The following is a 26719-nucleotide window of genomic DNA, read 5'->3' as shown; positions in this document are numbered from 1 at the left end:
CTTTTTTTAAATTTCACAATTTTAATTTTTTTATATTTTTTAATTTTTTGCAATTTTTGAAAATGATAAATTTTTTGGAAGTTTTGATATTTTGGATATTTTTGAAATTTCTGAAAATCATGAATTTTTTTAAGTTTTGAAAACGAGCTTTGAACCCATATCGAATTTTTCTAGATCGTCGGTCGTAATTTGTCGATGGTAGATCGAGAAATTACGATCAAATGATCTTAATCTACTATCGACAAAGTAAGACTTACCATCGTGAGTCAAGAAATTACGATCGAAATATTATGATCGACTACAGACTAAATTTAACCTTGTGATGTGATGATTACCGGCCGCTCCTATTTCCAGCGCTTACTAGGGGGACAAGGAAAGGGACTTGTAAGATGCTCCACTTTTCTTTATGGGGATAAGGGAAAATCTCCACGGTATCCCCAAATAAGTTTCGCTTGGAGTTGGACGGTTTTTGGAAGGTTTAAGGTCTAGGATACGCTCTAGGCAACCATTGGAACCAAAGGCAAGCGGATGCTTCTTCGGATTTCGGGTTTATTTATGATTCTCAATGGCATAATAATAAGTACAACACATAATCCAATAACCAAACGCGCTTTTTGTCAATATGCTATAAAAAGATAGGACGTGTCACAAGATAGCACACAAGCGACGATGTACTAAAATAATTTTAATGAGCATAATTATAAAAACAAAATGTTTAGAAAAAAATCTGTTGAATTTCAAATTGAAGAAACAATTGTAAAATTCTCAACATCAGATTTAAATTATCAGAAGAATTTGATTCGAATTCATAAATGTCATAATATTTAGTTTTAATTTATTGAAAAAAAAATAATGTTTTGAACAAAAAATACAAATTTTCAGTTTTGGAAATCCGCGCTAGTCGACGGACCAAAAAACGCGCCAAATACGCCGAAATCGCAAAATTCACGAAAGTAGTAACCAAATTAAAAAACGCGGTCAGGCCCACTGCGTAAAGATTACCATAGAACTGATTCGTTGAACAGGGTTGAGTTTGAGCACGGGGTGTTACAACAACACAATTCTGAATCTACAAGGGAGGAAAAGTCGTGGGCAATACCACCTTACGCTCCGAGTTGTGTTTTTAGAGACAATGTCTAAGAAGTTTTTGTGCGTCTGGGACCCGCGGGAATATTACATTGTATTGCCACTAAATAAGTAACTAACTCACCTTCCGGCCCGAAGAACCCGTTCGTCTTCATCCCAGCCCGATGCCGTCGATCCTTTTTGCCTCCAATCTCGAGCGTATCCACCACGCCGCTTGCCCCTCCAACATCCCCAGCACCTGCAGCTCCTGCCGTAACCTGCTGCTGCTGCTTCAGCTGCTTCCTCCGCAGGTACGTATTAACCAAGCCACCTCCATCCCCAGAACCATCCTGATCGCTTCCATTCTTTTTGGACTCTTTGGACTGCTGCTGTTGCTGCTCCTTTTGCAGCTTCATTTGCTTCCGCTTGAGCTGCACCGACGACGACCGCGAGGAGGCCGCCGCTTCGTGCTGCTGATCGCCGTCCGTTTCGGCGTAACCTTCGTTGTCCTCGAACGAGACACTCTTCTGGGGTTTTTGGGTTGAGGTGGTCGCAGCGGCAGTTGGTGGTGGTATCTCGGAAATTGACACGTCGATGGCCGAATCCTGCGTGCGGGCACTGGCCATCGACGGGGTTTTTGAGGGCGGTGGTGCCGGTTCGCTCACGTCCATCGGTTCTACGTCGCGTTCCTGTTGAAATATGAATAGTATCAGTAAACTTCTGAAGAATTATGGTTCAAGCCACGTCTCACCTTGACGACCTTCTGCACCTTCGGTTCCGGCGGCGGAACGGGATTTCCGCGCAGTACAATCTCCGGCCCGCCGCCGTAAATGCCATGGAAGAAATGCCACAGCGTCGAGTTGATCTGGGCGTAATCGGAGCCCTGGCGGACGCTCCGCAGCGGGACGGCCGTATCGCCCGGCACGGCGATCGTCTTGTTGTCGATCGGGCCCGGCTCGTCAGTCGTGACGCCCCGCGCAAACAGCTGCCACTGGCGGAACCACGCCATCGAGATCGCGTAGATCGTGGTTGGCGTTTCGTTGTACTGTAAGAAGAGAGAAGACTCCATTAACCGGCCAAAATCCAACAACCTAACCCTTACCTGATACTCGTCGTTGCACGCGGTAAACGCTTCCAGTTCGGCCCGCTGACGTCGTGACAGAGATTCGGCGGCCTTTTTGCAGATGTGGCACGGGAAGATGTGGTTGCAGACGGGGCCGCCGCCAAACTTTTTGTACAAAAAGTCCCACAACGGCTGCGGAATGGGTACGACCAGTTTGGCAAAGTAGGGAGCCTTGTTTGGGGGGAACGCTCCGTGTGGGCAGAGCAGCGTCCAGTTGTCGATCGGGCCGGGCTCGGCAAAGGTGTTGAAGCTGGAATGAGAAGCATGGTTGTTAGAGGTTGTAAGTTACGTTTTATTTTTCAACATTTAGAACGTTTTCGTAGAAAAAATGCACAAAACTGCCCTTTTAAATAGAAAAAGAAACCTGGATATCTGGCAACCCTGTCTAATGTTATGTGTACTCAAAGAAAATATTTGATTTAAATACTGTCCGGATCCTCACGTGACCCAGGGTTACCAGGTTTCCAAAAAAATCTGGAAATGCTAGAATTATCAAGGGTTTGACAGATTAAGGATTGACCTTACTCTGTTCCAGATTTCGGCAGATTTTGTCAGACTTTGTATTACTAGCTGATCATGAACGAAGTTTTTAACAAAATGGATTTGTCAATATTTAACATTTTTTTTTTTTTTTTGATTCCAATACAGTACTTGTTCGGTAACTTAGCTAAAAAGCTGACAAACGTCAACAACAAAAAACAAACCAAAATGACCGAGGGGTAAATGAGCATGAGCATGAGAGACCACCCATGGTTGTCCTTCTCCGTTGCTGAACAGGACCATAATATCCCATCAGCACAATCGGTCACACGCTTCAACGATCAAATGATGTTTCCCTTATCAACAGCATGCATGAATGCGCTGAAAAGATAAAACATCAAGATCATCAAAACTAGAGCCGGTGCGAATAGGAAACAGTCGTTGGCCACCAACGGCGCCCGCCATGTCAGTTTGTAGATCTCGAGGGGACGGGACGGGAATGTTAGTTAGCACAGGTTGCTACAAAGGGTGGGTTCTATACGATATCCACACCCCCACGTGTGCCGGAAAACTACTTCTACTTGGGATTTTGTTAGTGGGTAAGGGTAATGGCCAGGATTCAACATAGAGGATGATGATGCGACCCAATAATCAATAAATTTTGTTTAATGGTGTGATGTATTATGCATTCTCAAGGCAAACAGTCGGAGGATGCGGATGAGACTATTCCCGGTTATTTGGTGTTGAGTTTAGCATAAATGATTCAATCTTAGACAGCCGGCTGTGGAAAGATAAAGCCAAATAAAATGCGAAAACGCGAAACCGCCCGGACCGAAAAACACACACAATCGGGGGGACAACAAAGACGGAAACGGAATCGAAAATCCTGCGTGATAACCGCGACCCGCACCGTTCAAATTCTCCAAGGCAACTCCCAAAATGACCGAGGGGTAAATTTATACAATAATCAAGTATAATAAATAAGAAAAAAAAAATAGTTTTTGTGAAATTTCAAGTCACAATTATACTGCCGTTTGACGCATAATTGTCCCATGTCATTTTTGGTCGATTTTGACTTTTTGTCATTTTTAAGTTTAATTTCACGTATACTTTTAGAAAAACACATAAAATCCAGTACTTTGTTCGGAAACTCATTCAAAACAACACCAAGTCTGTTTGTCCCATCGTTGTACTTCTACGCATAATTGTCCCACCAAGTATTTCCTATCACGAAATCATTAGTTTTACGAAGTATTGTGTCTTGTTTACCTATTGTATAGCAAGAGGATTACCAATACGAGTGATAAACTGGTAACTGGGATGATTAGGGACTTATGGGGTAAATCGGGACCTACGGGACAGTTATGCGTAGAAACACAAAAAACGGTCGAAAAATTTCAAGCGCATTTTTCTCAGTTGCACTTTTTTGATCATGGGACAATTATGCGTAGAACGGCAGTAAGGGAAACTTGAAAAATAAGCCCTGAACACAAATTTAAGTAACTTTTATTTTTATATTTTATTAAGAAATCATAATGCATCGATTATCCCCTCGGCATTTTTTGTTCAGCCCAGTTAGCAAGCAGCATTCGATAAATGTGCTACGTTCTCAGCCCAGTTACCGTACCAGGTACTGTGGTATAATATTTTCTAACTGTAAATTTTAAACATTAAATTTTTAATGTTGGTCCTTTTTTACCTCAATCTAAAAAACATCATTAAAAATCCTGTTTTGACCCATTCACGTTCTTTCAATGTCAAATGAAATATTAAGAAGTTCTGAAGGAATGACTTTTTAACATTGTTGGAATTCGAGCGAGAAGAAGGAAAGCATTCCTCGCTCGCGAACGAGGGAGAGAACTTGTAGTACTTTTCTCTTCTCGCTCGCGCTCGCATTTTCGTTCGCGTTCTCGCTCTCGCCGCGAGCGCTCGCGAGCGCCTCGTGCTAGACGTTCGTCCCAAGCTAGCACTTTGTGTATCAGGCTTATGAATACGAACCAGGCGATGGTATAGAAGTGTAACTTCAATCGCTGTGTTGTTTTTTGTTCGTTTCTAACACGTTCAACTTCTCGCGAACGGGCAATTCTGGCTCGCGAGAAAGCCCGTTCGCGAGCGGAGGAGAGCACGGGCAATTGGTGAGTTTCTCTCGGCAGCTCGAGACTCGCGGCGAGAACTCGAGAGAGAGAAAATTTTCTCGCGAGAGCCTCGATAATACCAACACTGCTTTTTAATTATTTTTCTTGTGATTTTTTTTTTTTGATAATCAGGTATTTAAGTATTCAGGTATTTTTAATTTTAATTTTTAAGTATTTTAAGTATTTTAAATATTTTTAGGAAATCAAGTACATGAAAATTTACAATATTTAAAGTATTTACAGTTTTTTAGCTTTTTTTGTGTATTGCGAACTTCATGTATTTTAAGCATTTAAAATAATAAATATTCAAAGTTTATTTTGGGTATTTATGTTTAAAATTATCATATATTTTGTATCTTTATATTTTAGTTATTTTTATGCATTTTTGTTAAAAAAATAATAAGGTTATACAAAAAACGTTACTTAATCCACCCTAAGGTAGTTAAAGCCTTCCTCACATTGATAAAGTTATATTTTTCATTTGATAGGGTTGTTAGATCTTCAAGCTGTTAGGTGTGTTGGAAAGGTCTTCTGATTACACCGACCAACCAAATTTCTGCGCTGGCTCAACTCGAGGGATGCATGAAGTTTAACCCTCTCCCGCCCATGGTTACTCCAGAGCACCATAACTCAATTATCTCGGAACTGACAAAACTTTTCATGGTGCTTTAAGTTGCAGGTGTTCATGTATAATGTATAGGAGCAGGGGGGGCAGAATGGACCAGGGGGGCAGAATGGGCCACCCTTGGTTTTGGGCTTTAGAATGGATTTAGACCAATTATAAGGCAAGGGTCTTATAAAGGACTTCAAATAACATCACCATACCGAAAACGACGTTTGAATTCATTGTATTTTTCGAATTATGAGCAAAAATGCAAATTTATTGAAAAACCACGCAAATGTTGTTTATTTTGAGGTTTTTAAATAAGCTTTCTGAAAAGTTGGATTGTTTGAAAAAGTTTGCTCAATGTTTATAACGTTACTAGATGTTAAGGCCGATGCAAGTATTTAAAAAAGTTGTTGTCCCTCGGCCCTGGCCGTGGTCAAGGGGGGGGGGGCAAAAAAATAAAAAAATATAAAAATTTAAATAACAAGCCATAGTCTTCACATTTAAATGAAAAAAGTGTTTTAAAATGCATTTTACACTAGTTCAGTTGTTTTGAAATCATTAGTTTTCAAAAAATCTAAGATCTGTCAAAAACAAAAATTGTATCGAAAAAAAAGATTTTGCATCGAAAATTTTCAAAAAATCTTAAGATATTTTAATAAACCCAAACATGCTAAAAATGATTTTAAACGCAGGAGAATGTATTTTAATTTGATTTCAGCTGGTTGCACTTGAATTTTCATTGAAATTTTGAAGTTCAATTTTCAAAAATGTTTGTGTTTCATTTTCAAAAATGTTTGTTTTGGTAAGTGACTATTTTTATAAAAGTGGTCTAACTTCATGGAAACTATGTTAGAAAGGTACCTTAAGTCATTTCTTATCTCCCTTCAACGTTGTATTAGACGAAATGGCTTGTTTTCTGCCCCGCACCCTGGAAAAGTAGTCGAAAAAACATTTTTTTTAAAGTGGCTCAAAAATAGTTTTAAGCTAAAAATTTTCATCAACCAAGTATACAACTTTGAAGGGAACATCCCAAAGCATAAGCCTACTACACTGAATTCATAAGTTTTCATGTTTTTCTATGGTTTTTGGCGCATTTTACTTAGGCGGGCCATTCTGCCCCCCCCCCCCCCTGCCCCTACTAACATCTTCACAAATTTCATCAATTTTGGTTAAGCACAAGCAAAGTTACAGTACGAAATGTAAACAAAAATGGGCCAATTTTAGGAAAATAAATAAGACCTGTTTTCGAAAGCCCGTAAAAATTACCAAACACAAAATTTTATGAAACAAAAAATGTTTTGCTATCATTTGAACCTTGGACTAGAAACCCTGTGAATAACATTGTGAGTTTGGACCGGTTTTGAGTGGTTTTGAACCTTTTTTATTTGGTGCACCAGAGCACCACCTAGGCATATGAACAACTAAATATTCAGGAGCACTTTTTTCTAAATTACAAAAAAACTTATTTTTATCAAAACAAAAGTTTATAAACGTTTCGACTATTCATAAACAAGACAAAACATTATTATTATTTATTATTTTCCTTATTTTTCATGAAAATTGTTGTTTGTGAGTTTTTAAAGAGTCAATCAAAGAAATCTGAAAATGCAGAAATTTTAACCAATAGATTTAAAGAAAACGAGATTTTGTGATTTTGAAAAAAGTTGCTCATCTTCCTGATGGTGCTCTGGTGCACCACTTCAAATTCAACTTTTTTGCACCAATTCGATGTTTGTGGGTCAAAGTAAAGTATTTCCTGCATTATTGTACCAAAATTTAGCCATTTACTATTTTTACGATAAGCAAACAGCTCTGGGCGTTAGAGGGTTAAGGTCCCCAGAAACACGTGCACTGCAGGGCCGAATGGTTTTTCTCCAAAGTTTGTATGGAGAATTAGTGCTGTTCGCTACTCCCACATATTGCATGCAATTTTTGGATTGTATGCAACAGCGACGAACCACCCTAATTCTCCATACAAAGTTTGGAGAAAAACCATTCGGCCCTGTCTAAACATTTTTGAAAAATTCAAAATGGACCTTAAACTTCATGCTTCCCCTCGAGTTGAGCCTGCGCAGTCATTTTTGTCATTTTTTGTAGGTCAGTGTAGTGGGTAGTGGGAGCAGCATGGGCCACCCTTGGTTTTGGGCTTTAGAATGGATTTGGACCAATTGTAAGGCAAGGGTCTTAAAAAGGACGTCAAATAACATCAGCACACCGAAAACGACGTTTGAATTCATTGTATTTTTCGAATTATGAGCAAAAATGTAAATAATTGAAAAAATCACGCAAATGTTGTTTATTTCGAGGTTTTCAAATAAGCTTTCTCGAAAGTTAGATTGTTTGAAAAAGTTTGTTCAATGTTTATAATGTTACCAGGAGTTATTACAAAGGTAATCAAACAACAACGGATCCTTCAAATCATTTAGAGGCTTGGTGGTGGAAGTGGAAGTATTAAATTAAAATCCACTTGGGGGTAGAATGGACCACCCTTTTCCTGCCTTATAAAAACAATCAAAAGTTGCGAAATTTGAGCTAAATGTATTATTTCACTCCTGGTAGCTTCACAAATCACGTTTAATGCAACATTAGTTGATTTTTTAATTGTTTTGACGCTTATTTGTAAAAATAGTGTTTCGACATGTTTTCACTATTTTCAAAAATGTTTGTTTTGTTAAGTGACTATTTTTATAAAAGTGATCAAACTTCATGGAAACTATGTTGGAAAGGTTACTTAAGTCATTTCTTATCACCCTTCGACGTAGTATTAGACGAAATGGCTTGTTTACTAAGGTGGCCCATTCTGCCCCTCATTGCATCAAAAATAGTTTTATGCTGAAAGCGTACTACACTGGATTCATAAATTTGTAAGTTTTTGTAAGGTTTTCGGTACATTTTACTTAGACGGACCATTCCTCAAAAATTGCATTTTGTTGAAAAAAATCTTTTTTTTTCTTTTTTTAATTTTTTCCCATTAATTCAAATGTAGAAACACCAAAAACGGTTGAAAAGTTTCAATCGCGTTTTTCTCAATTGCACTCTTTTAAACATGGGACAATTATGCGTAGAACGGCAGTACAGTCGGTTAAAGTGGCATTTCCAACTTTGTTGACCCCCTTGGTGCTTCGCGTAAGTTTTGATCACGTTGGTGCTACAAGTGTTAATACTTTCGAAATAAAAAAAATACATGCAGATATTTCCAATATACTCACCGATGCAACCAATTGCGCGACACGTAGAACCGAATGTCCGACGCGTGCTCCTGCACGCTGATCAAATCGCTCGCCTGCGCCCGAATCGTGGTCATCTTGGCGTTATTCTTCCGATAAAACAGCACGTACGCCTCACAGTTCTGCACATCCTCCGGGCTGACCTGCGTCACCAGCTGATCGTCAAACTCGAACCACTTCCCGGTCGGATCGTGCTTGGCAAAGCTCGTGTAGTGACCTCCGCCCACGGTTCCGTGATGGCAGATGACGGCACACAGATCGTACGAGGTCACCTCCGACTTGCAATCCTTGTGCAGGTACGGTCGCATGTCTAGGCCGTTCAGGGGGAAGTGCACGGGGCTGGATATTTTCGAGCTGTACGAGAGGTCGTGCCGGAAGCGCTTCAGGTGGACGCACAGCATTTCCGGGAGGGCTAGGACTCGGGAGTACTTGACGCCGTTGCGCAGTTTGTTGCACTTTTCGCAGCTGTACATGTTGTCGCCTTTGAGTTCGTCCGCGCTGAAGAAGGCCGCCATGCAGTCGTGCAGGGAGACGGCGGGCCCCCAGAACCAGGACCGGATCCAGCTCCAGAAGGGCCAGTTCCAGAACCACCACATCCAGCTGTCGCCGGACACGGGATAGACGGCGTCCGAGCAGGTTATGCCGGTGCTGCTTCCAGCGGTTGGTGGTGGATGGGGGTGAGGGTGTGGGTGGGGAGGAGGGGAGGCCTGCATTCCGGGGTGGTTTTGATGGAGAACGGCTAGGTGGTCCTTGCCGGGGATTGGGAGGGACAGGTCTTGGAATGTCTCTTCGCGCGTTGAGACGCGATCGCAGGTCAGACATTGGACGGAGGAAAGCAGCTTGCCGTCGAAGATGTCGCTGATGATGGATCGCTCGGGCAGTTTGTCCTTGGTTTGCTTCTGCTTCTGTTGGGAATCGTTGGGCTGCTGGTTTTGTTGTTGTTGGGAGGTCATGCTGCCGCTGCTGCTGGAGTTGCTCCGGTTGCTGCCGATGGGGGACTGCTGTCGGCTGTGGGGGGATTGGACCGGTCTTTGGCCTGGGCTGGGCGATCGCGACACCATTCTGGTGCGTTTGCTGTTGACTGAGACGTCGTCGGACAGGCTGGATTGTTCTGAGACACCACTGTCGCACGTTTCGTACTCGGCTTCCGATTGGGAGGGCGAAGGTGAAGGACATGGTGAAATGTCCGGATCGCCGTTACGGTCCTGCAGCGAGAGCAGATCGGGCGGTTGCTGCTGGGTGACCTCCTTCAACTCTTCGTGCAGCTGATCCATGAAGCAGCGCAGGAATTCTTGCGTGTCGTGCTGTTGGTAGCCGCGGAACATCGGATGGACGATCCGGATGCCGTACAGAATGCCACTCGGCACGACGTAACGACGATTCTTGCACCACATCTCCTTGATCAGCTTGTGGTAGTGCTTGGCCAGGCCCGGCTTCGACACCGTTTGATTCCCCAACAGGTCCGTCTCGATGATCGACCCGCAGTCCAAGAAGTACCCCGTCAACGGCGGACTGTTGCTCAACGCCTGGATCGCCGAGTTCATGTAGCACGTGTTGGCAATGTTCTGCAGCCCAACCAGCCCGTTCCACTTGCCATGCTTCTCAAACTCGTCCTCCTCGCAGCTACTGTCGCAGGACTCTCCCCCACCACCTCCTCCCCCTCCGTACATCAGCAGCTTCTCGTTGGCCGTCGCCGAGTACCGGCTGGCATCGCTCGAATCATTACTTACAACAGACGTTCGCCTCAACTGCTGCTGCTGCTGTTGCTGCTGGACCAAAAACACCTCAAACTCGCACAGATAGCACCAGATCCGCTGCGACGACAGGTTCATGTGGATGCAGTGCGATCGCTGCTGCTGGTAGTGGGTCGTACTGTGGTCGTTGTACTGCTCCGAGCAGCCAATGTGCAGGCAGTTCTTCTGCAGACATATCCACAGGTTGGGCCCGTTCGCCTCGCACTCCGAGCATGGTTCGCCCTGCAAATAAAAAGAGATTTTTTGATAAGCGTTATCTTGTGATTCGCGACCTTCGCGTGGTTAAGCTGGAGGTGTGACTTGATTCGATTAAATTTCGCTTAAAACTTAATAATCCAACTCATCATCATTAAAAACGCAAAAAGAACAAGTTTGTTTTTTATCCCAACTCGCGAGATAAATTCAAGAGCCCAAGACCCCTCTTTTTTGTGACGCAAATCAACCGCAACTTCTTGCAGGTGATCGCACCGAACGAGTACACACATCGACTTGCTTTTTTTGTCGCTTGTTAATTTGCGGATTCTTCCTGCGCCACACCACACTTGGTATGTAGGTACTTGATGACCCGCCGGTGACTGGATAAGCGCGTGCGAACAAAGAAGAACAAGAAGGGCTTGGGCTTGGCTGGAGTAGAGCGCCAAGTCACAAAGTTATCCCCATAGAATGAAACGTGGATGGACAAAGAAACGCTGCTGATTCGGCTTTAATGCGTAGTCGTTTCTTGTTCATTTTCTAGCTTTTTTGACTTCATACATTGAATAAAACAAATAGGGGAAATATACCCATTTTAATCACTCTAAGCCGTTCAACCAATTCTGATCACTTTTGCGCTTTTCCGCTATTAAATCAACATTTTTAAATGTATCGTCAATGGAGAGTTGCTTGCTCACTCTTATTTGAGCTATTTATTACTTTGGAACAGTCAAAAGTACTTTATGAAAGCTGTAATTCATGATCAAAGTGCTGATAGGCCGATAATAGAAATATGCTGAGAAAGGGTATAGTTCCCCTATTTCTTAAGACTGAAACCTACATGAATGAATATGACATTGTAGATGAGCAATTTTTCACGATTCCCGCAAATTTAATGGTATTTTAAAGATTTTTTTATTCGGCTTATAGGGGAAATATACCCTTTCTAATCAAACACCAATCTTCGTCATATGGAGAGTTTGATGCTCGATTAAAGCTCCAAAAATACTATTAAGGCTATAAACTTACCAGCTACAGCACCGCCTCAAGTAAGCACGCAAATTTATACCATTTACTGGTCAAAAAGATCAAATTTAATGCACTTTTGATCATAATTACTATTTTGCGAGACCATTTCTCATCATTTTGTTGGCACACACATCCACACGAACTTGCGCTTGCGCTAACTTTTTCAAAGATCTTAAGATATAAAATTTCCTCCAACTACCGGCAACACGTTCTTTTGAACATTAGTTAGTCACTGACTTGAAAAATAATCCCGAAACATGTAAATAATTAGCAAGCGCCATAAAAAAAACAAACGCGCCAAGTCTTTTGACGTTTGAATTTTGACGACCCATTCCAATCGAAGGTTGAAGAAACCCGAGCGAGAAGCGAAGGAAAGAACAAAGGGTGGCCACCAACACGACCACCCAATGAGAATTTTGGCTCGAGCCTCGACTCGATCCAAGCTCGATCTCGAGCCAAATCGACTCGAGGCTCGAGCCAAAATTCTCAGTGGGCAGCAGCGCCTGTTGAAGTGAGTCAGTGATGCCAGGAAACTTTCTCTAAAAATGCTACTTTTCGTGAGTGTTCGATTAAAATTTCATAACAATTGGCAGCACTAAGCAGACCCAAAAGAGCGCTGGAAGAAAAAATAACTAAGCTGAAAATAGATAAATGGGCGTGACCCAATGCATTCTCGTCTGATTACACAGTTCAACAAAAAATCAAATGTTTCTTGTCTCTGAGACGAGAATATGTGTTCCTAGTAGAATTTTGCCTGCTGAATCCGAATCCGGGTCCAGAATTGCTCCAAATGGTCCCAATTTTGAGATACACCCGTTTGAAATGTTAGTTTAGGCCAAAATTAGCTACTTTGTCGACTATTTTACAAAAGAACTATTGAATAAACAACTAAAGCAATACATGTATCTTAAAGTTCACGTTTTCCCCTTTCTGAAACACCCCTGGTTTTTAAAATTTGATTGTTTCTACGCATATTTATAGCCATTTTAAAATTAGAATTTGACTTGCATGCAAGTTGGAAAAACTTTAATGAGAACCAACTGAAAATATAATTTTTTTTTTTTTTTTTTTTTTTTATTAAATTAGGTCCTTTTCGGTACTGGGACCTGGTTAGGACCGAGTCGGCTTTTGTAATTACATTTGACTTAATAATTACAGAGGATCTTGTGTGTAAATGTTAGTGGGAGGGGAGCCGATTACCCGCGGCCTACTCGGGGTTAGTAGGGAAGGGATTGATGTTAAAGACAAGGCGTGGGAAGGGAAGGGGGATTGTGTAGGGGTCTTGGTTGGCTCTGCTGGCCTTTGCGTTTTGTCCTCAGCCGCAACTCGGTGTCCAGCTGCTGGGGCGTTCTTGCTTTGCTTCCGGTGCAACCAGAAACGACGGCTTTGTGTGAAGGCGAGTTATACTAACTGAAGGAAAACTAACTGAAGGAAAACTAACTGAAAGAAAAACTAAATAGATATATTGGAATCTAAGAGGAACTGATAGATCGGATAGAGAACATCAAGGTCTAGTTGAGATAACGCGTCTCGCATCGGAATTTCTGGTGGTCTTCCTCGGGCCCTGAGGGTAACTTTCAACTTAATTCTGTGAGCCTGGTGATCTGGACACGCCCATACGAGATGGTCGATGTCCTGATAACCCTGCCCACAGTCGCATAAGTTCGTATCACTCATGTTGATACGGTACAGATGAGCCTTGGACGAGTAATGGTTCGACATAAGGCGGGACATCGTTCTGATGAATCCACGCGTCAAGTCCATTCCCTTGAACCAGGCTTTTCTTTGCACCTTAGGTCGTATGGAATACATCCAACGTCCCTTGGTGTCTCCGTCCCATTGTGTTTGCCAATCCAGAAGCGCACGCTGCCTCGGAAAACCGTAGCATTCTTGTAGGCTAATTGGCCTTTCAAAAATGTCTCCACTCTCAGCACCCTTCTTGGCGAGCAAGTCCGCTTTCTCATTACCCGGAATCGAGCAATGAGCGCGGACCCATACCACCGTGATGCTGAAGGACTGAGCCGCCAGGTTGTTTAAAGTCTTGCGTATTTCCGTGAGGAAAAACGCAGACTCCCTGGTCGGCTTCAGAGACCGGATAGCCTCAACAGAGCTAAAGCTATCGGTGAAGATGAAGTAGTGGTCAGGTGGCATGGTCTCGATGATTCGCAGTGCGCAGTAAACCGCGGCTAACTCTGCGACGTAAACCGAACTCGGGTCCTTCAGCTTAAAGAACAGCTGATAAGATTCATGATGAACACCGAAGCCCGTACAGCCGTCGAGCTTGGAGCCATCGGTGAAGAATCTGTTGTTTGGAGGAACATGGCTGTACTTTGATGCGAAGATCGACGGTACAACTCCCCGCAGAAGATGGTTTGGGATACCGCGAGTATCGGCTTTCATGGACGTGTCGAAGCCAATCCGGGTGCTGCTGGTTAACGGAGGCGTGCGCTGTACCGTTGTGCTCGGGCTCCACTCCCACGATGACATAAAGTCATAATATAGAAGCATGCGCCGAGACTCAACGTGAAGGTTCAGCAACGTTTCAAAATTGTCAATTACCAGTTTATTCCTGTAATCACACCGGATCAGGAACCGGTAAGACAGTTCGTAGTAACGAGTTCGCAGAGGCAACACTCCCGCCAAGACCTCGAGGGTCATGTTGTGAGTTGAGTGCATGCATCCCAAGACAATGCGAAGACTTCGGTACTGTATCCGCTGGAGAACCAACAAGCGTGATTTTGCAGCTGTTTGGAAGCAGAAACTGCCATATTCTAGCACCGAGAGTATCGTTGTCTTGTACAGTCGAAGCATGTCAGAAGGATGAGCACCCCACCGGTTGCCAGAGACACTGCGCAGAAAATTAGTTCTTTGCAGGCACTTTTGTTTCAGGTAGTTAATGTGCTTCCCCCATGTTCCCTTCTGATCAAAGATGGTACCCATGTACATGAAGTGGTCCGACTGCTCGATAGTCTTTCCCGAGAGAGAAAGATTGAGCTGCGGCGGTTCATGCTTCCCCGTAAAAACGACCAGTTCCGTCTTCTCCGGAGAGAATTCAATACCCTTTCCAACTGCCCAATGGGCCAAGTTGTTCAGAGTATCTTGCAAGGGTTCTAGCAGATCGACTTCTTTCTTGGCAGCGATTGAAACCACTGCGTCATCTGCGTACTGTATAAGGGTGCAGTCTCCGGTCAAGCAATCATCGATGTCGCTGACGTAGAAGTTATACATGGATGGACTAAGGCGTGAGCCTTGTGCCAAACCCATGTAACTTATCCGGGTGATTGCCAGATCACCTTGCACAAAGTGCATGTGTTTTTCTGACAACAGGTTGATGAGGAAGTTGCACATCGTCGGATTGAGACCGCTCCGCCGCAGCTTTACTCCCAACACATCGATGGAGACTGAATCGAATGCACCCTTGATGTCTAGGAAGACAGAAGCCATTTGCTGTTTTTTACCACGGGCTATGTCGATTCCTGTGGCCAGCAAGGCTAGACAGTCGCTTGTTCCCTTGCCTCTCCGGAAGCCATACTGCGTGTCTGACAGCAAGTGCTCTCGTTCCATCCATGGTTCGAGGCGGTCGAGGATCATCTTCTCCAGCAACTTGCGTAGACACGACAGCAAGCTGATTGGACGATACGAGTTGTGGTCGGACGCCGGCTTACCGGGCTTTTGAATGGCAACCACCCGGACCTGTCGCCATTCGTGTGGAATTACGTTCTGCTCCACCAACGTGTTGAACAGATTCAACAGACGCTGCTTGGCGACGTCCGGAAGATTCTTCAGCAAGCTGAACTTGATCTTGTCCGGACCAGGAGCAGTGTTGTTGCCCGTCAATAGTGCTATGGAGAGCTCTACCATCGAGAAGGGGGGATTAGAATCGCTCCCATCAACAACGTCGAATGATGGTTGTGTCGGCACCGAGTCCGGGCACACCTTCTTGGCGAAATCCAATATCCACTTGTCCGATTTTTCCACACTCTCGTTCGGAACGGAACCTCTACGCATGGCCCTCGCAACGCGCCACAGAGTGCTCATGGACGTATCTGCTGGTAGTCCTTCAACGAACTCCCGCCAGTACATTCGCTTCTTCCGCTTCAGAGTATTACTGTACCTGCGATCAAGAGCTCTGTACTTTTGGAAGTTCGCTCGGATTCCACACTTGCAGAAGTCCACATAAGCTTCAGACCTGGCCGCCGAGAGATCCGTACACTCCTTGTCCCACCAGGGAAGTGGAGGGCGCGTTCGGATGTACGGTCCCGGGACGGGTTTCGTCTGAGCTTGTATCGCACTGTCATAGATCAAATTAGCCAGAAACGCATATTCTTCAAGCGGTGCCAACCCTGCTCGCAACTCAACTCCAATGGAGACTGCCTCCGCGTACTGTTTCCAGTCGATATTTCGCGTCAGATCATAAGGCATCTCCACCGTTGTCGATTGCTGTGGGCCATGGCTAACCAGAATAGCGATCGGCAAATGATCGCTGCCACGAGGATCTTGAAGCACGTTCCAGTCACAGAGAACTGCCAGACTGTTGGAACAGAGCGACAAGTCGATGGCACTCGCCTTCGTACCGGACGAAGTTGGCGTTGGTGGTGTTGCAATCCGCGTAACTTGCTTGTCCCTGTTTAGGAGGGTCATCTGGAAGTCGTCGCACAGTTCATGAATCAGATATGCTTGAGGGTCTGTCTTGTGACTTCCCCACTCGGTGCTGTGAAGATTAAAGTCACCCAGAACCAGTCTCGGTGCCTGCAACAACTCAAGCATACCCCACAACTTTTGTCGAGTTAACGACACCTGTGGGGGAACGTAGACGGACACAATGCAAATGTCCAGTCCTCTGATCCTGGCCTGTACTGCGACTGCTTCGATTCCTCCTAGATTCGGGAGCGTGACCTTTCTAAAAGTGTGGCATTTCCTGACCCCAATCAGTACGCCTCCACCTCTATTTGGTCCTGCCCTGCTCTCTGTGATGATGTTGTACCCCCGGAAAGCTGGCGTCTCATCTCCGATAAGAAACGTTTCGCTCAGCGCAAACACATCACAGTCCCGTTCGAATGCGAATTGTTGAAAATCGTTTAACTTGGGGGTTAAACTTCTACAATTCCATTGTAGAAAGGAGATGCCGTTTTTCGTTTTTGGTGTATTACCCATCAAAGGAAATGAACGACAAGAGGGGCATCGTGCTAGCAAGCTGTTTCCCGATGTGTCTAGCGAGAGGCTCAAACCGCTTTATGATTAAACGCGTCGGTTCACTCACAAAAGAGCACAGCCATTCCACGATTGTGGAAAAGGTAAGGACTCCTTTGAAGGCATCGGTGATCGGGTTCGGTTGAGGAACCGGTTTCGGGGGGATCTTTGGCAGCTTGGGAACGGGCTTCAGCAGCTTGGGAACGGGCTTCGGTGCCGGCTTCGGAGCGGGCTTACCCGACGGACCGAAAGGAAAATCCTCCTCGAAGTTCAACGAGTCACTTTCCTTACCCTTGCCGCCAGCGGCTTTTCTGGACTTGGAAGCCTTGTTGCGCTTCGGGTTTGGCCCGGAAGAGTCACTTTCCTCGTCTCTCTGGAAGAGGACCTCCACATCGGAATCTTCGTCCCCCGAGTCTTCGTCCGCCAAAGGAGCGAAGCGATTGGGGTGGGTCACCTGACTAAGGATTTCCGCGAAGGACTTCTTGGAGCGTTCCCTCAAGGATCGCTTCATCTTGTCCTCGCGCTCCTTGTACTTTGGGCACTGCCGAGTTTTGTGCGGTTCCCCGCCACAAAGCAGGCATTTTTCAGCCTGCTTTTGGCAATCCACGTCCTTGTGGGGGCCGGCGCACTTTGAGCACTTGCTCTTGTTGCTGCAGTAGGTCTTGGTGTGTCCCAACTGCTGGCAGTTTTCGCAGCTCATCACACGCGGAACGTACAATCGAACTGGAAGCCGAAGCTTGTACAGCTCAATGTAGTCCGGCAGAGCTGACCCTGCAAAAGTCACCCGGAACGAGGCAGAAGGAATGAACTTCTTCTGGCCACCCTCGGTGGTGACGTTGCCCAGTTGCCGGCACTCGAGTACCTCCACAGCTGGAAGTTTAGGGTTCTTGAAGCGTCCCACCGCCCTTGAGAGGTCGACAAGCGAAAGACTGTCATCGGTCACCACGCCATCGATTTCGACTTTGTGGGCCGGAATCCAAACACGGTACTCAATGCTGAACCGCAGATCAGTTACGATCTGATTAGCTTGCACCGCGGAGTTCACGATCACTCGGAGCTTGCTCTTGTTCAGCTTGGTACATTCGACCACCCCAGGATAGTGCTTCTGCAAATCCTTGGTAATCTGTACAAAGTTTAACGGCTTCTGTTTGGGCCGGAAGAAGACCACCCATTCCGTTTGCGATCCTTCTTGATACTGACGAGGACGTGGAATCGGTTTTTGAGAATGAGGATTCAGGGGCGGAGGGGGATTAGGATCCGGATTCGGCTCCGGTGTTTTAGGAGGAATTGGTTCTGGATTGGGAGGAATTGGATCTGGATTGGGAGGAATCGGGTCTGGAGTCAAGGGAGGAATCGGTGGTTGAGGGGGAACCGGATTCGGATCTGATTTAGGACGCTTTCGCTTCGTCCTCTTAGATCCGTCCGAGGATCCCCCTTTACCGCCAGCATCCTTATCCTTCAGGAAGAGGTCCCTGTTGGTGGTGTTTGAAGGAACTCCCAAAACGGAGTCCGCCATGTCCACGTCCTCGTCACCCTCAAGGGTTGAATCGAAGTCGCATTCCTCATGGTCCGACTCGGTCGGATCCATGTTTGCGAAGAAACGCGATAAACTAAACGAAAATAAAAGTGATGAAACTAATCGCAAAAGTAAAAAAGGAGAGAAAAAAAAAAAAAAAAAAAAAAAAAAAAAAACTAGCCGAAAAAAAAAACTATGAGAAAAAAAAAAAAACTAAACGCTAACAAAAAACTCGCCTTTTGCACTCACCGCCGAACTGGCCGCACTGGCTGCCGCCCGCAGCGGGATGCGCGGGAAGCTCGTTTTCGCGCGCTTGTTGTTGTTGTTGTTGTGCTGCCTGCTGCCAGCCACGTAAACAACGGGGGTTGTCTCCGACCTGGCCTGGCCGAAAACTGGTCCGCCGACCGCAGTCGACTCTCCGGGGCCGATTCCACCGACCAACGACCGTCTCTCGCCTCAGCTGCCTCCGCGGCCGCTGCTGCTGACTCCTCCTGCTGCTGCTGCTCGGATGCAGGAACTCGTTCCTCTTCCACTGCTGCACCGCCGCCGTGTCCACGACGACCAGATTGTGGCTCCTCTGACCACCGGAACGGGCTTGTCCGCTCGCACACGCCTCGGAATCGCCGTGAAAAACGCACCAAACACACCGCGAAAAAACACGACTAACCGCTGAGACTTCTGCCGTAGCAATGAAAATATAATTTTAAAATTGCTATAAATATGCGTAGAAACAATCAAATTTTAAAAACCAGGGGTGTTTCAGAGAGGGGAAAACGTGAACTTTAAGATACATGTATTGGTTTAGTTGTTTATTCAATAGTTCTTTTGTAAAATATTTAACAAAGTAGCTAATTTTGGCCTAAACTAACATTTCAAACGGGTGTATCTCAAAATTGGGACCATTTGGAGCAATTTTGGACCCGGATTCGGATTCAGCAGGCAAAATTCTACTAGGAACACATATACTCGTCTCAGAGACAAAATCTTGTTGGACTGTGTTATAATACATTTGGGAAATATTTTTATTAAATGCTTGTAAAAGGAAAAGAATAACTTTTAGCACTAGCGTGCACAGGGTGGGGCAACATGGGGCATTGGGGAAACTGCCCCACCGTACTAAGAAATTTGTTCTAATTTTAGTGAGGGGGCGTCCATAAACGACGAAATTTTCAAAACGTCCATATAATTGCCCCACCTTCTTCGAGGAGCTGGGCACGCTACTGACTTTTAGTATAAGTGAAAATAAACAGAAATGTTCACAAGAGCAACTCGTTGATGTACTTGGTTTTAGTAAATTTCAAGGAACACTCCACACTATTCAGCATCATTCAAACACGACCGCTTATTAGGCTTAAAACGGGACTATTTCCCCTACTCCAATGAAGCAATTTGGGTCTAGCTCATTTTCCCGAATGACATTTCCCCGAATGCCATTTCCCCGAAAATCATTTCCCCTAATTGGCCACATCCCCGAATATCATTTCCCCTAATCAGCCACATCCCCGAATGCCATATCCCCGAATATCATTTCCCCTAATCGGCTATATCCCCGAATGCCATTTCCCCGAATGCCATTTCCCCGAAGTGACACTTACGCCAATTGCCGTTTATTTAAATTAAAATTTTCCCGAATTTTTATATCTCCTAATCATCATTTTCGCTAAAGCCCTTTTCCATTAATAACAGTTATTTTCTTTCTCAATTTTACCGAACAAACAGCTTTTTCGGGTATGCTGTTGATTAAATGTTGTAAATTGGGTAGTAAAGCCCTTTGTCAATTTTTATAAACAACGGTAAGAAACCATTTCTGATAACTTTTTTTTTCATTTTTATGCAGAAATTTTTTTTTTGACAAGACAACATTTTTTCGCTGGATCAACTATGGTCCTCTTGGAACGAGCTGTCAAGTAGGAGCTTTTCTGCCAAGAAGGACCGTGAAGTGATTTTTTAGAAATTGAATTAAAAATCCATTTTAAATCCTTTGCGGTCGTTCAAAGGGTCATTGTACTTAGAAAAATAAGCTTTATCGTTGTGAACAATAATATCACAAATTTAAGCTTAATTTTAGGACCCAATTACAGTCCAGACTCGATTATTCGAAGCCTCCATTATCCGAAGGTTTGTATGGGACTTCGAATAATCGAATCACGAACAATTTTTTTTTCAATTCCTTATTTAAAACATCAAATTTGAGTTCTGCAACCCCATTTTAGTCAAACATGAATAGTTGATTGCCTATTAAATAATAAAATGCATTTTTTCAATATTTCAACACCGCCATATTGGCCGCCATCTTGGATTTAAAAGTTTTAAATCACTAAAACGTAGTTTAGGGGTCATACTTAAGCTCGACAATAAAAAATTAGGCACCGTAAAATTTTTTTTTTCGTGATTCGAATATCCGAAGGGAAATTTTTCCGAGGCCTTCGGATAATCAAGTCTGGACTGTAGTAGATTTTTTTTAGTTCAATTAACAACCGCATAATTAGATGTTGTTTTTGAGAAATTTGCAAGGAAATTTGTCTTTTTTCGAATTTTGTTCAAAAAACCCAAAAATCGAACAAATAGGTGCATAAGGCTGGTACAAATTTTATTTAACACCTAAACTCCCAAGCTCGAGAAAAAGGGGGAAATTCCATATAAATTCCCCCTTTTTCTCGAGCTTGGGAGTTTAGGTGTTAAAGTTTTTGTTGATTATACTTTTCGCCAAATCCCAAACCAGCAATGTGAATAAAATGATCAGTGTGAACGGCGTTCTGTACTACGAAAATCGCACGGTATGTTTTTTGAATCATAAAAAATAACAAACTTCTTTTGCATTATTATTATCATGTCTATAAGAAAAAAATATTTGTGTTGAGAATATATAAAAAAAAGTCTGTACCAAACCCCTCAACACCCCTTCCCCTCTAAAATGCTACGTCTGTTCTGAATGAAGCCAAAAAGAAAGTTGACCATTCAGAGCCAATACTAACCTTTCAAGAAATATTATATCTGGACTTTTTTTTGAAAAGGTCCAATAAACAAAATTTCCAGTTTTTGCTTTTTGGGTGTTTTTGAAACCGCCTTGAGTCAGGGGTATTAAAAAACACCCAAATATCAAAAACTAAAAATTTTGTTTATTGGACCTTTTCAAAAAAAGCTCCAGATATGTAATTTGATGTGATAAAAATTGCCATCAATTTTTTTCTTATAAAATGATATTTCCCCGAACGCGGTTAAGCGGAAATGCCCGGTGCCCAGGAGCGCGCGCGCTCCGGGGCACCGGGCATTTCCTCTTGACCGCGTTTGGGGAAATGGCATTCAGGGAAATGACTATTCAGGGATATGACTAATCGGGTAAGTGGCATTCGGGATTGTGGCCCATTCGGGAAAATGGCATTCGGGGATGTGGACGATTAGGGGAAGTGTCTTTTCGGGGAAGTGGCATTCGGGGAAATGTCCTTTCGGTAATATGGGTTTCGGGGAAATGTGATAGATTCAGCAATTTATAAACCACGTGGACACGTTTTTGGAGACCTCAATCCCCCTCCCTATCGTTGACAATTTCCATACAAATAAAATCTTTTTTGTATGGAGCGTGGACAATCGCCACCAATGATGATTGACAATCGCCACCAAATGAATGATTGTTGATTCTGAGTAGTTCTCTACGGAATCGGTCTCTTATCTTTAATTTTAATTTTTGTTTTTTTTTATCCGACTAAAACTTTTTTGGTGCCTTCGGTATGCCCAAAGAAGCCATTTTGCATCATTAGTTCGTTCATATAATTTTCATACAAATTTGGCAGATAACCATACAAAAATGATATGTGAATATTCAAAAATCTGTATCTGACGGTTTCAACGTGAAATCGACCAAAAAAATACGATTTGAACCGGACCATTTCCGATCTTAATAAAACTTGCTGGATCGTTTGTCCTACTCAAATCAACAACCCCTGTGCACTCAGTTTAGTAATTCACAATGGCATTTGAATTTTAGGAGTTCTTTTAGTTTTAAATTATTTGTAATTACGTTTAAATTGAAAAAAATCATATATTTTGAAGGAGATGTTCAAAAATCGATCGAAAGTGTGTTTTAACCAAAATCGTGCGCTATTTTCAATGAAAATATTTTCTTTATAGTGTTCTGCAAAAGTTAGTTGTGAGTCTAGGATTACACCACGTACTACTTTGCATTTTTCTACTGGTTGGTTTCCTAATAATACTGATATGTTTGGTGTTTCATGTTTTCTGCTGAAGGCAATGGAATTACATTTCTTTACATTCAATTGGAGCAGGCTTTTACTACACCATGTGTAGAAAAGATTAATTTCGTTTTGGAATGCATGACTGTCATTGGCATTTCCTATTTCCATATACAATTTCATGTAGTCTGCATATACAAGTACGTTAATTTTTTTAAGAATGAAGGAAATGTCGTTTACATACAAGATGAAAAGAAGAGGTCCTAAATGGGATCCTTGCGGAACCCCAGAGGTGACGTGAATTGATTCCGATAGTGCATTTTGGAAGCGAACAATTTGATCGCGCTTAGTCAAATATGACTTAAGCCATTCCAAAAGATTCGGTTGAATTCCAATTTTCTGCAGTTTGAAGATTAATAATGATATGTCGATTCTGTCAAATGCTTTACTAAAGTCTGTGTAAATTGCTTCTACGAAATTGCGATTATGCATTTCATTCAGAGTAAAATTTACAGATTCTTCTGTTTACATGTGATGCGGTTTTAATAAGGAAGGTGAAACACAACTTTCTACGTATAAACAGAGAGTATTCAAAACAAAAGAAAAACACTAGACATTTGCCCTATATGTCCCTAAACGCCCCTGTTAGCAGTTTTTTTTTCACTTTTATTTATGATCCTCTTGCTATACAACAGGTAAACAAGATACAATACATCGTAAAACTAATGATGGCGTGAAAGAAAATACTTGGTGGGACAATTATGCGTATAGAAGTGTAACGATGGGACAAACAGACTTGGTGTTATTTCAATTCAATTGTGTTTTTATTAGAATTTAACAGTTCTGCTCCAGGATGTTACATTTGCAATTCAGAGATTTGGAGAACCTTTCAACTGAGTTCAATTCATATGCTTTTGCAGGGAGGGTACATATTTCTAAGTTTAGATTTTGCTAGCTGAGTGCTCTTTTAAGGAAAATAAATTTTGAGAAAAACCTTAGATCTCTGGAGCAACACGAGAAAAGGGCGGATAAGCATTTTGACAGTTTGACCTATTTTGCTATTTCTCAAGCTTCAGGTAATTTTTTCTCAAAATTTGAAATGGGAAGCAATAGCTGACCTCCCCTGCTACCGTTTAACACTATGAGTTTTGTAAAATAGTTGCGTATTGCCTGGGAAATTGCAAAATAGTTGCAGCTGTCAAAATGCTTATGCGCTCTTTTCAAATGTTGCTCCAGATCTATGACTTGGTGTTATTATTTACAGTTTTTCCTAACAAAAATGTTTAAAAGTCAGCATCGTCCAAAAATGACAGGGGCACCATGGGATTCCAAATTTCTGGATTTCTAGGGCAAATGTTTTTCTTCAAAAACTTGAAATAAAACGTTGAAATTTCTGGAGCAACACGATAGTAGTTAGTTAATAGTAGAACAATCTTAATAAATGAGGCATAAAAGTAAAACAGACCAATTTAATCGTTTCATGATTCTCCAATCAAAATCCAATATTTGTTGCAAATTTAACCCAACCAGTGTAAAACACTTCCAATACTTATCTACATACACTACCAAACCTTACCTTCTTCAACTTGCACAGCTCCAGCAGCGACAGCTGGACGACGTTCTCAAGGTGGGGACATTTGTTGCTTCCCGCGCGTGCCATTCTCGTTGCTCCTTCTTTCTCCTTCAACCTAGCGCAATTAATCCACACCTCCTCTGCCGCTACTCAACGCCACAAATCGAAACTCTTCTTCGGTTTCTGCTAGGCACTGAAAGTCGAAGAACTGCGCTGCGCGATCGAGCTCCAAACATCAACAAAAAATTATGTAATCTTGTTATTGCTCGGTTGTGCCATCGGAGACAGCACCACACCAGCAGCCTTCAGCGCGCTTGTGGGTCGGTGGCGTGCGACGACGGTTGGCGGTGGTGTGGCGGGAGATGTGTGTTGTGTGTGTTCGTTACACGTCGTATGATGTCGTGTCCTTTGTGGGGCAGCGCTTCCAGGGCTTCATGTTCCGTCCTCTTAAATCAATAAACTGCGTGCTGCTGCTTGCTTTTTCCTTTTCTCCAACCTCGGAGAATCAATATTGCACAATCGTTGACCAAGTGCTCTCACTTGGACCAGGTCCAATAACCTTCCCCCCTTGGAATCCTCCGAAGGAAAAGAAACCTGCCTGTTCTCGCTTGTAATTGCACACGCAGCTAGCAAGTCTCCTTGACCCACCAGTGCGAGCAGAGCACCTTGCCGCGAACCACCTCCTACCCCCTTGATGCTGTTGCAACTTTAGCACAACCCCCAAGGACCAGTTTTTCCTTCACGCACTCTACACACAGGCAATGACACAGGTGCAATTTTCTGGCCCCCCACCGAAGAGCGATTTTTTCAACTTAGATTTTCTCCCTTCCCGATGGCACTCGCGCGGATTAGCTTCTTCTACGGGTCGAACCGATCACGGGCCGTGCAAATTTCCACGTCCTTGCGGAATTTAGGTTTCGTTTCGTTATTTTTTCTCGTTTAGCTCTGCGAGCTCTGGAGATCCGTCGAACTTGAACCGAACCGACCGAGGAAAAGATGACGACGAGAATGACTGACAGTTTGCGTTGTTGTCAGCACACGCAGCTGTCAGATCGGAGGAATGTGTGCGATGTTTTTTTTGCATGTTTTGCGTGGGGCGCATTCGAAAACTACGGAACGGAATCGTGTTTAATATTTGGTGTGGCATTCGGGGTTAAATGGACTATTAGTATTGATTTCCTTAGAATTTCTTCTCATTTCTAGTTTTTTTTTTTGAAAAGGTCATATAAGCTTTTGTCTTTCTTATGTTTATAGCACCTATTCAAAAATCTTTTTGCCTTTCTTACTTAAGAAAGGTATAGGAATTGCCACTGTGATTGATTGCTTTTGGCTCTGACTAAAGATCAGTCTTCGTAATCCAAGCATTTCTCGTGATATTGGAATTGGTATAGGAAAAATCTGCAAAAAAATCATGGACTTGTCATGGACGATCGATTTTCGACAGGTTAAGTTGCAGACGCGAGTAATCCCGGCGCGTATAGTTTTGATTCTAGATTTCAGAGTTTGCTCTCTGTATCTCAATATCTTGGAAACACTTTCTGTCAAGCATTTTGTGACTTCTTTAACGCTATGGAGCAATTTGGAATTATTAAGTTTTATCATTCGTTTGTTTTTAAAATGTTTTCATATTTTTATATTTTTTTCCGTTCTTTTTATTTTGAAAAGTGAAAAAAAACTAAGATCGATCGACAAAAAAAAATTAGGTACACAGGTAGAAAACTGCTTCAGAGCGCTATAATTTTCAAATGTTTATTGCGGTTTTCATAGATTTTGCAACAATCGTGAAAGCTGTGCGCTCGTCCCGTCCGTGTGGATCAATCGGACCGCGCACTGGACTCACAATCCAGAGGTCGACGGTTCGAATCCCGCGGCGGGCGCTCTAAAATTCTTTGTGTAAATATGGGTATTCGGCGCCGTCGCTCCGTGCCATACTTTCATACACTTAGGAGCCCAGGGCGGCGAAGTCCTTGTAGATAAAAAGGAAGACACTAGTGGTTGGTACTAGCAATGGTGGCCGACAGCTATAAAGTCAACTTCGTGAAAGCTGTAAAAAAGCTCTCTAACAATAAAGTGCCCACCCAAGTGCCCACCTCAAACTCCTACAGCAGAAAAACAAAACTTTTGAAAAAACTACCTAATCGCATGTTGAAGCCCACTCGTTTTATAACACCCAATGTTGAAACAGAGGCCAAAAATGTCGTTGCTAATTTAAATTATACGATAAATCAACAGCATTCCACAATCGATCTTCTATTTTTTCATATTTAACTTTCTTACACCCGTTGTTGCACCTTATTTTTATCATTAAACGAATTGAAGTAATTCTTCTTGCACAAACCTATTTGAAATATTAAATAATACCAATCAGGGATATAATAATCGCGAAAAAATCAATAACGCTTACGAACTTTCTTCACCCGCGAAAGAGAGAGGAGGCAAATCACGCAAAAGAAAATCGCTCCCGAAATTCTCCAAGAAAATCAATCTGCTGATGATTTTTTTTGTGAATTTCCTTGTCAGCACCACTCAAAAATATGTAATTCACTTTGTTTACACACATTGCCCATCTACAAAATGTGACAGGTATTTTTTCGACGTGTGACGTTACACTTGCAAGTGTAGTAGTGAAAAAGAT

The 26719-nt window shown here is 43.1% G+C and overlaps 1 protein-coding gene across 2 annotated transcripts; it reads right to left on the bottom strand.

Moving 5' to 3' along the window:
* Positions 1-848: 848 nt before the first annotated feature.
* On the bottom strand, positions 849-25097 carry LOC120417867 (ubiquitin carboxyl-terminal hydrolase 20). 2 transcript variants are annotated; one of them, XM_039580088.2, is made up of 5 exons: positions 24088-25097; positions 8623-10616; positions 2168-2438; positions 1817-2110; positions 864-1754 (listed from the first exon to the last, which is right to left on the bottom strand). In XM_039580088.2, the coding sequence occupies exons 1-5, from the start codon at positions 24169-24171 to the stop codon at positions 1137-1139; spliced, it is 3261 nt and encodes a 1086-aa protein (XP_039436022.2). In that variant the 5' UTR covers positions 24172-25097; the 3' UTR covers positions 864-1136. The 2 variants fall into 2 exon arrangements, with proteins under 2 accessions (XP_039436021.2, XP_039436022.2); XM_039580087.2 differs by having other exon boundaries at positions 849-1754; positions 1817-2438.
* Between the last annotated feature and the right edge of the window lie 1622 nt (positions 25098-26719).

Source organism: Culex pipiens, chromosome 3, assembly GCF_016801865.2.
Source record: "Culex pipiens pallens isolate TS chromosome 3, TS_CPP_V2, whole genome shotgun sequence".
In the NCBI taxonomy this organism is placed as follows: Eukaryota; Metazoa; Arthropoda; class Insecta; order Diptera; family Culicidae; genus Culex; species Culex pipiens.
The sequence above is the reverse complement of the archived record's forward strand: the minus strand, read 5'-3'. Positions and strand labels throughout refer to the sequence as shown.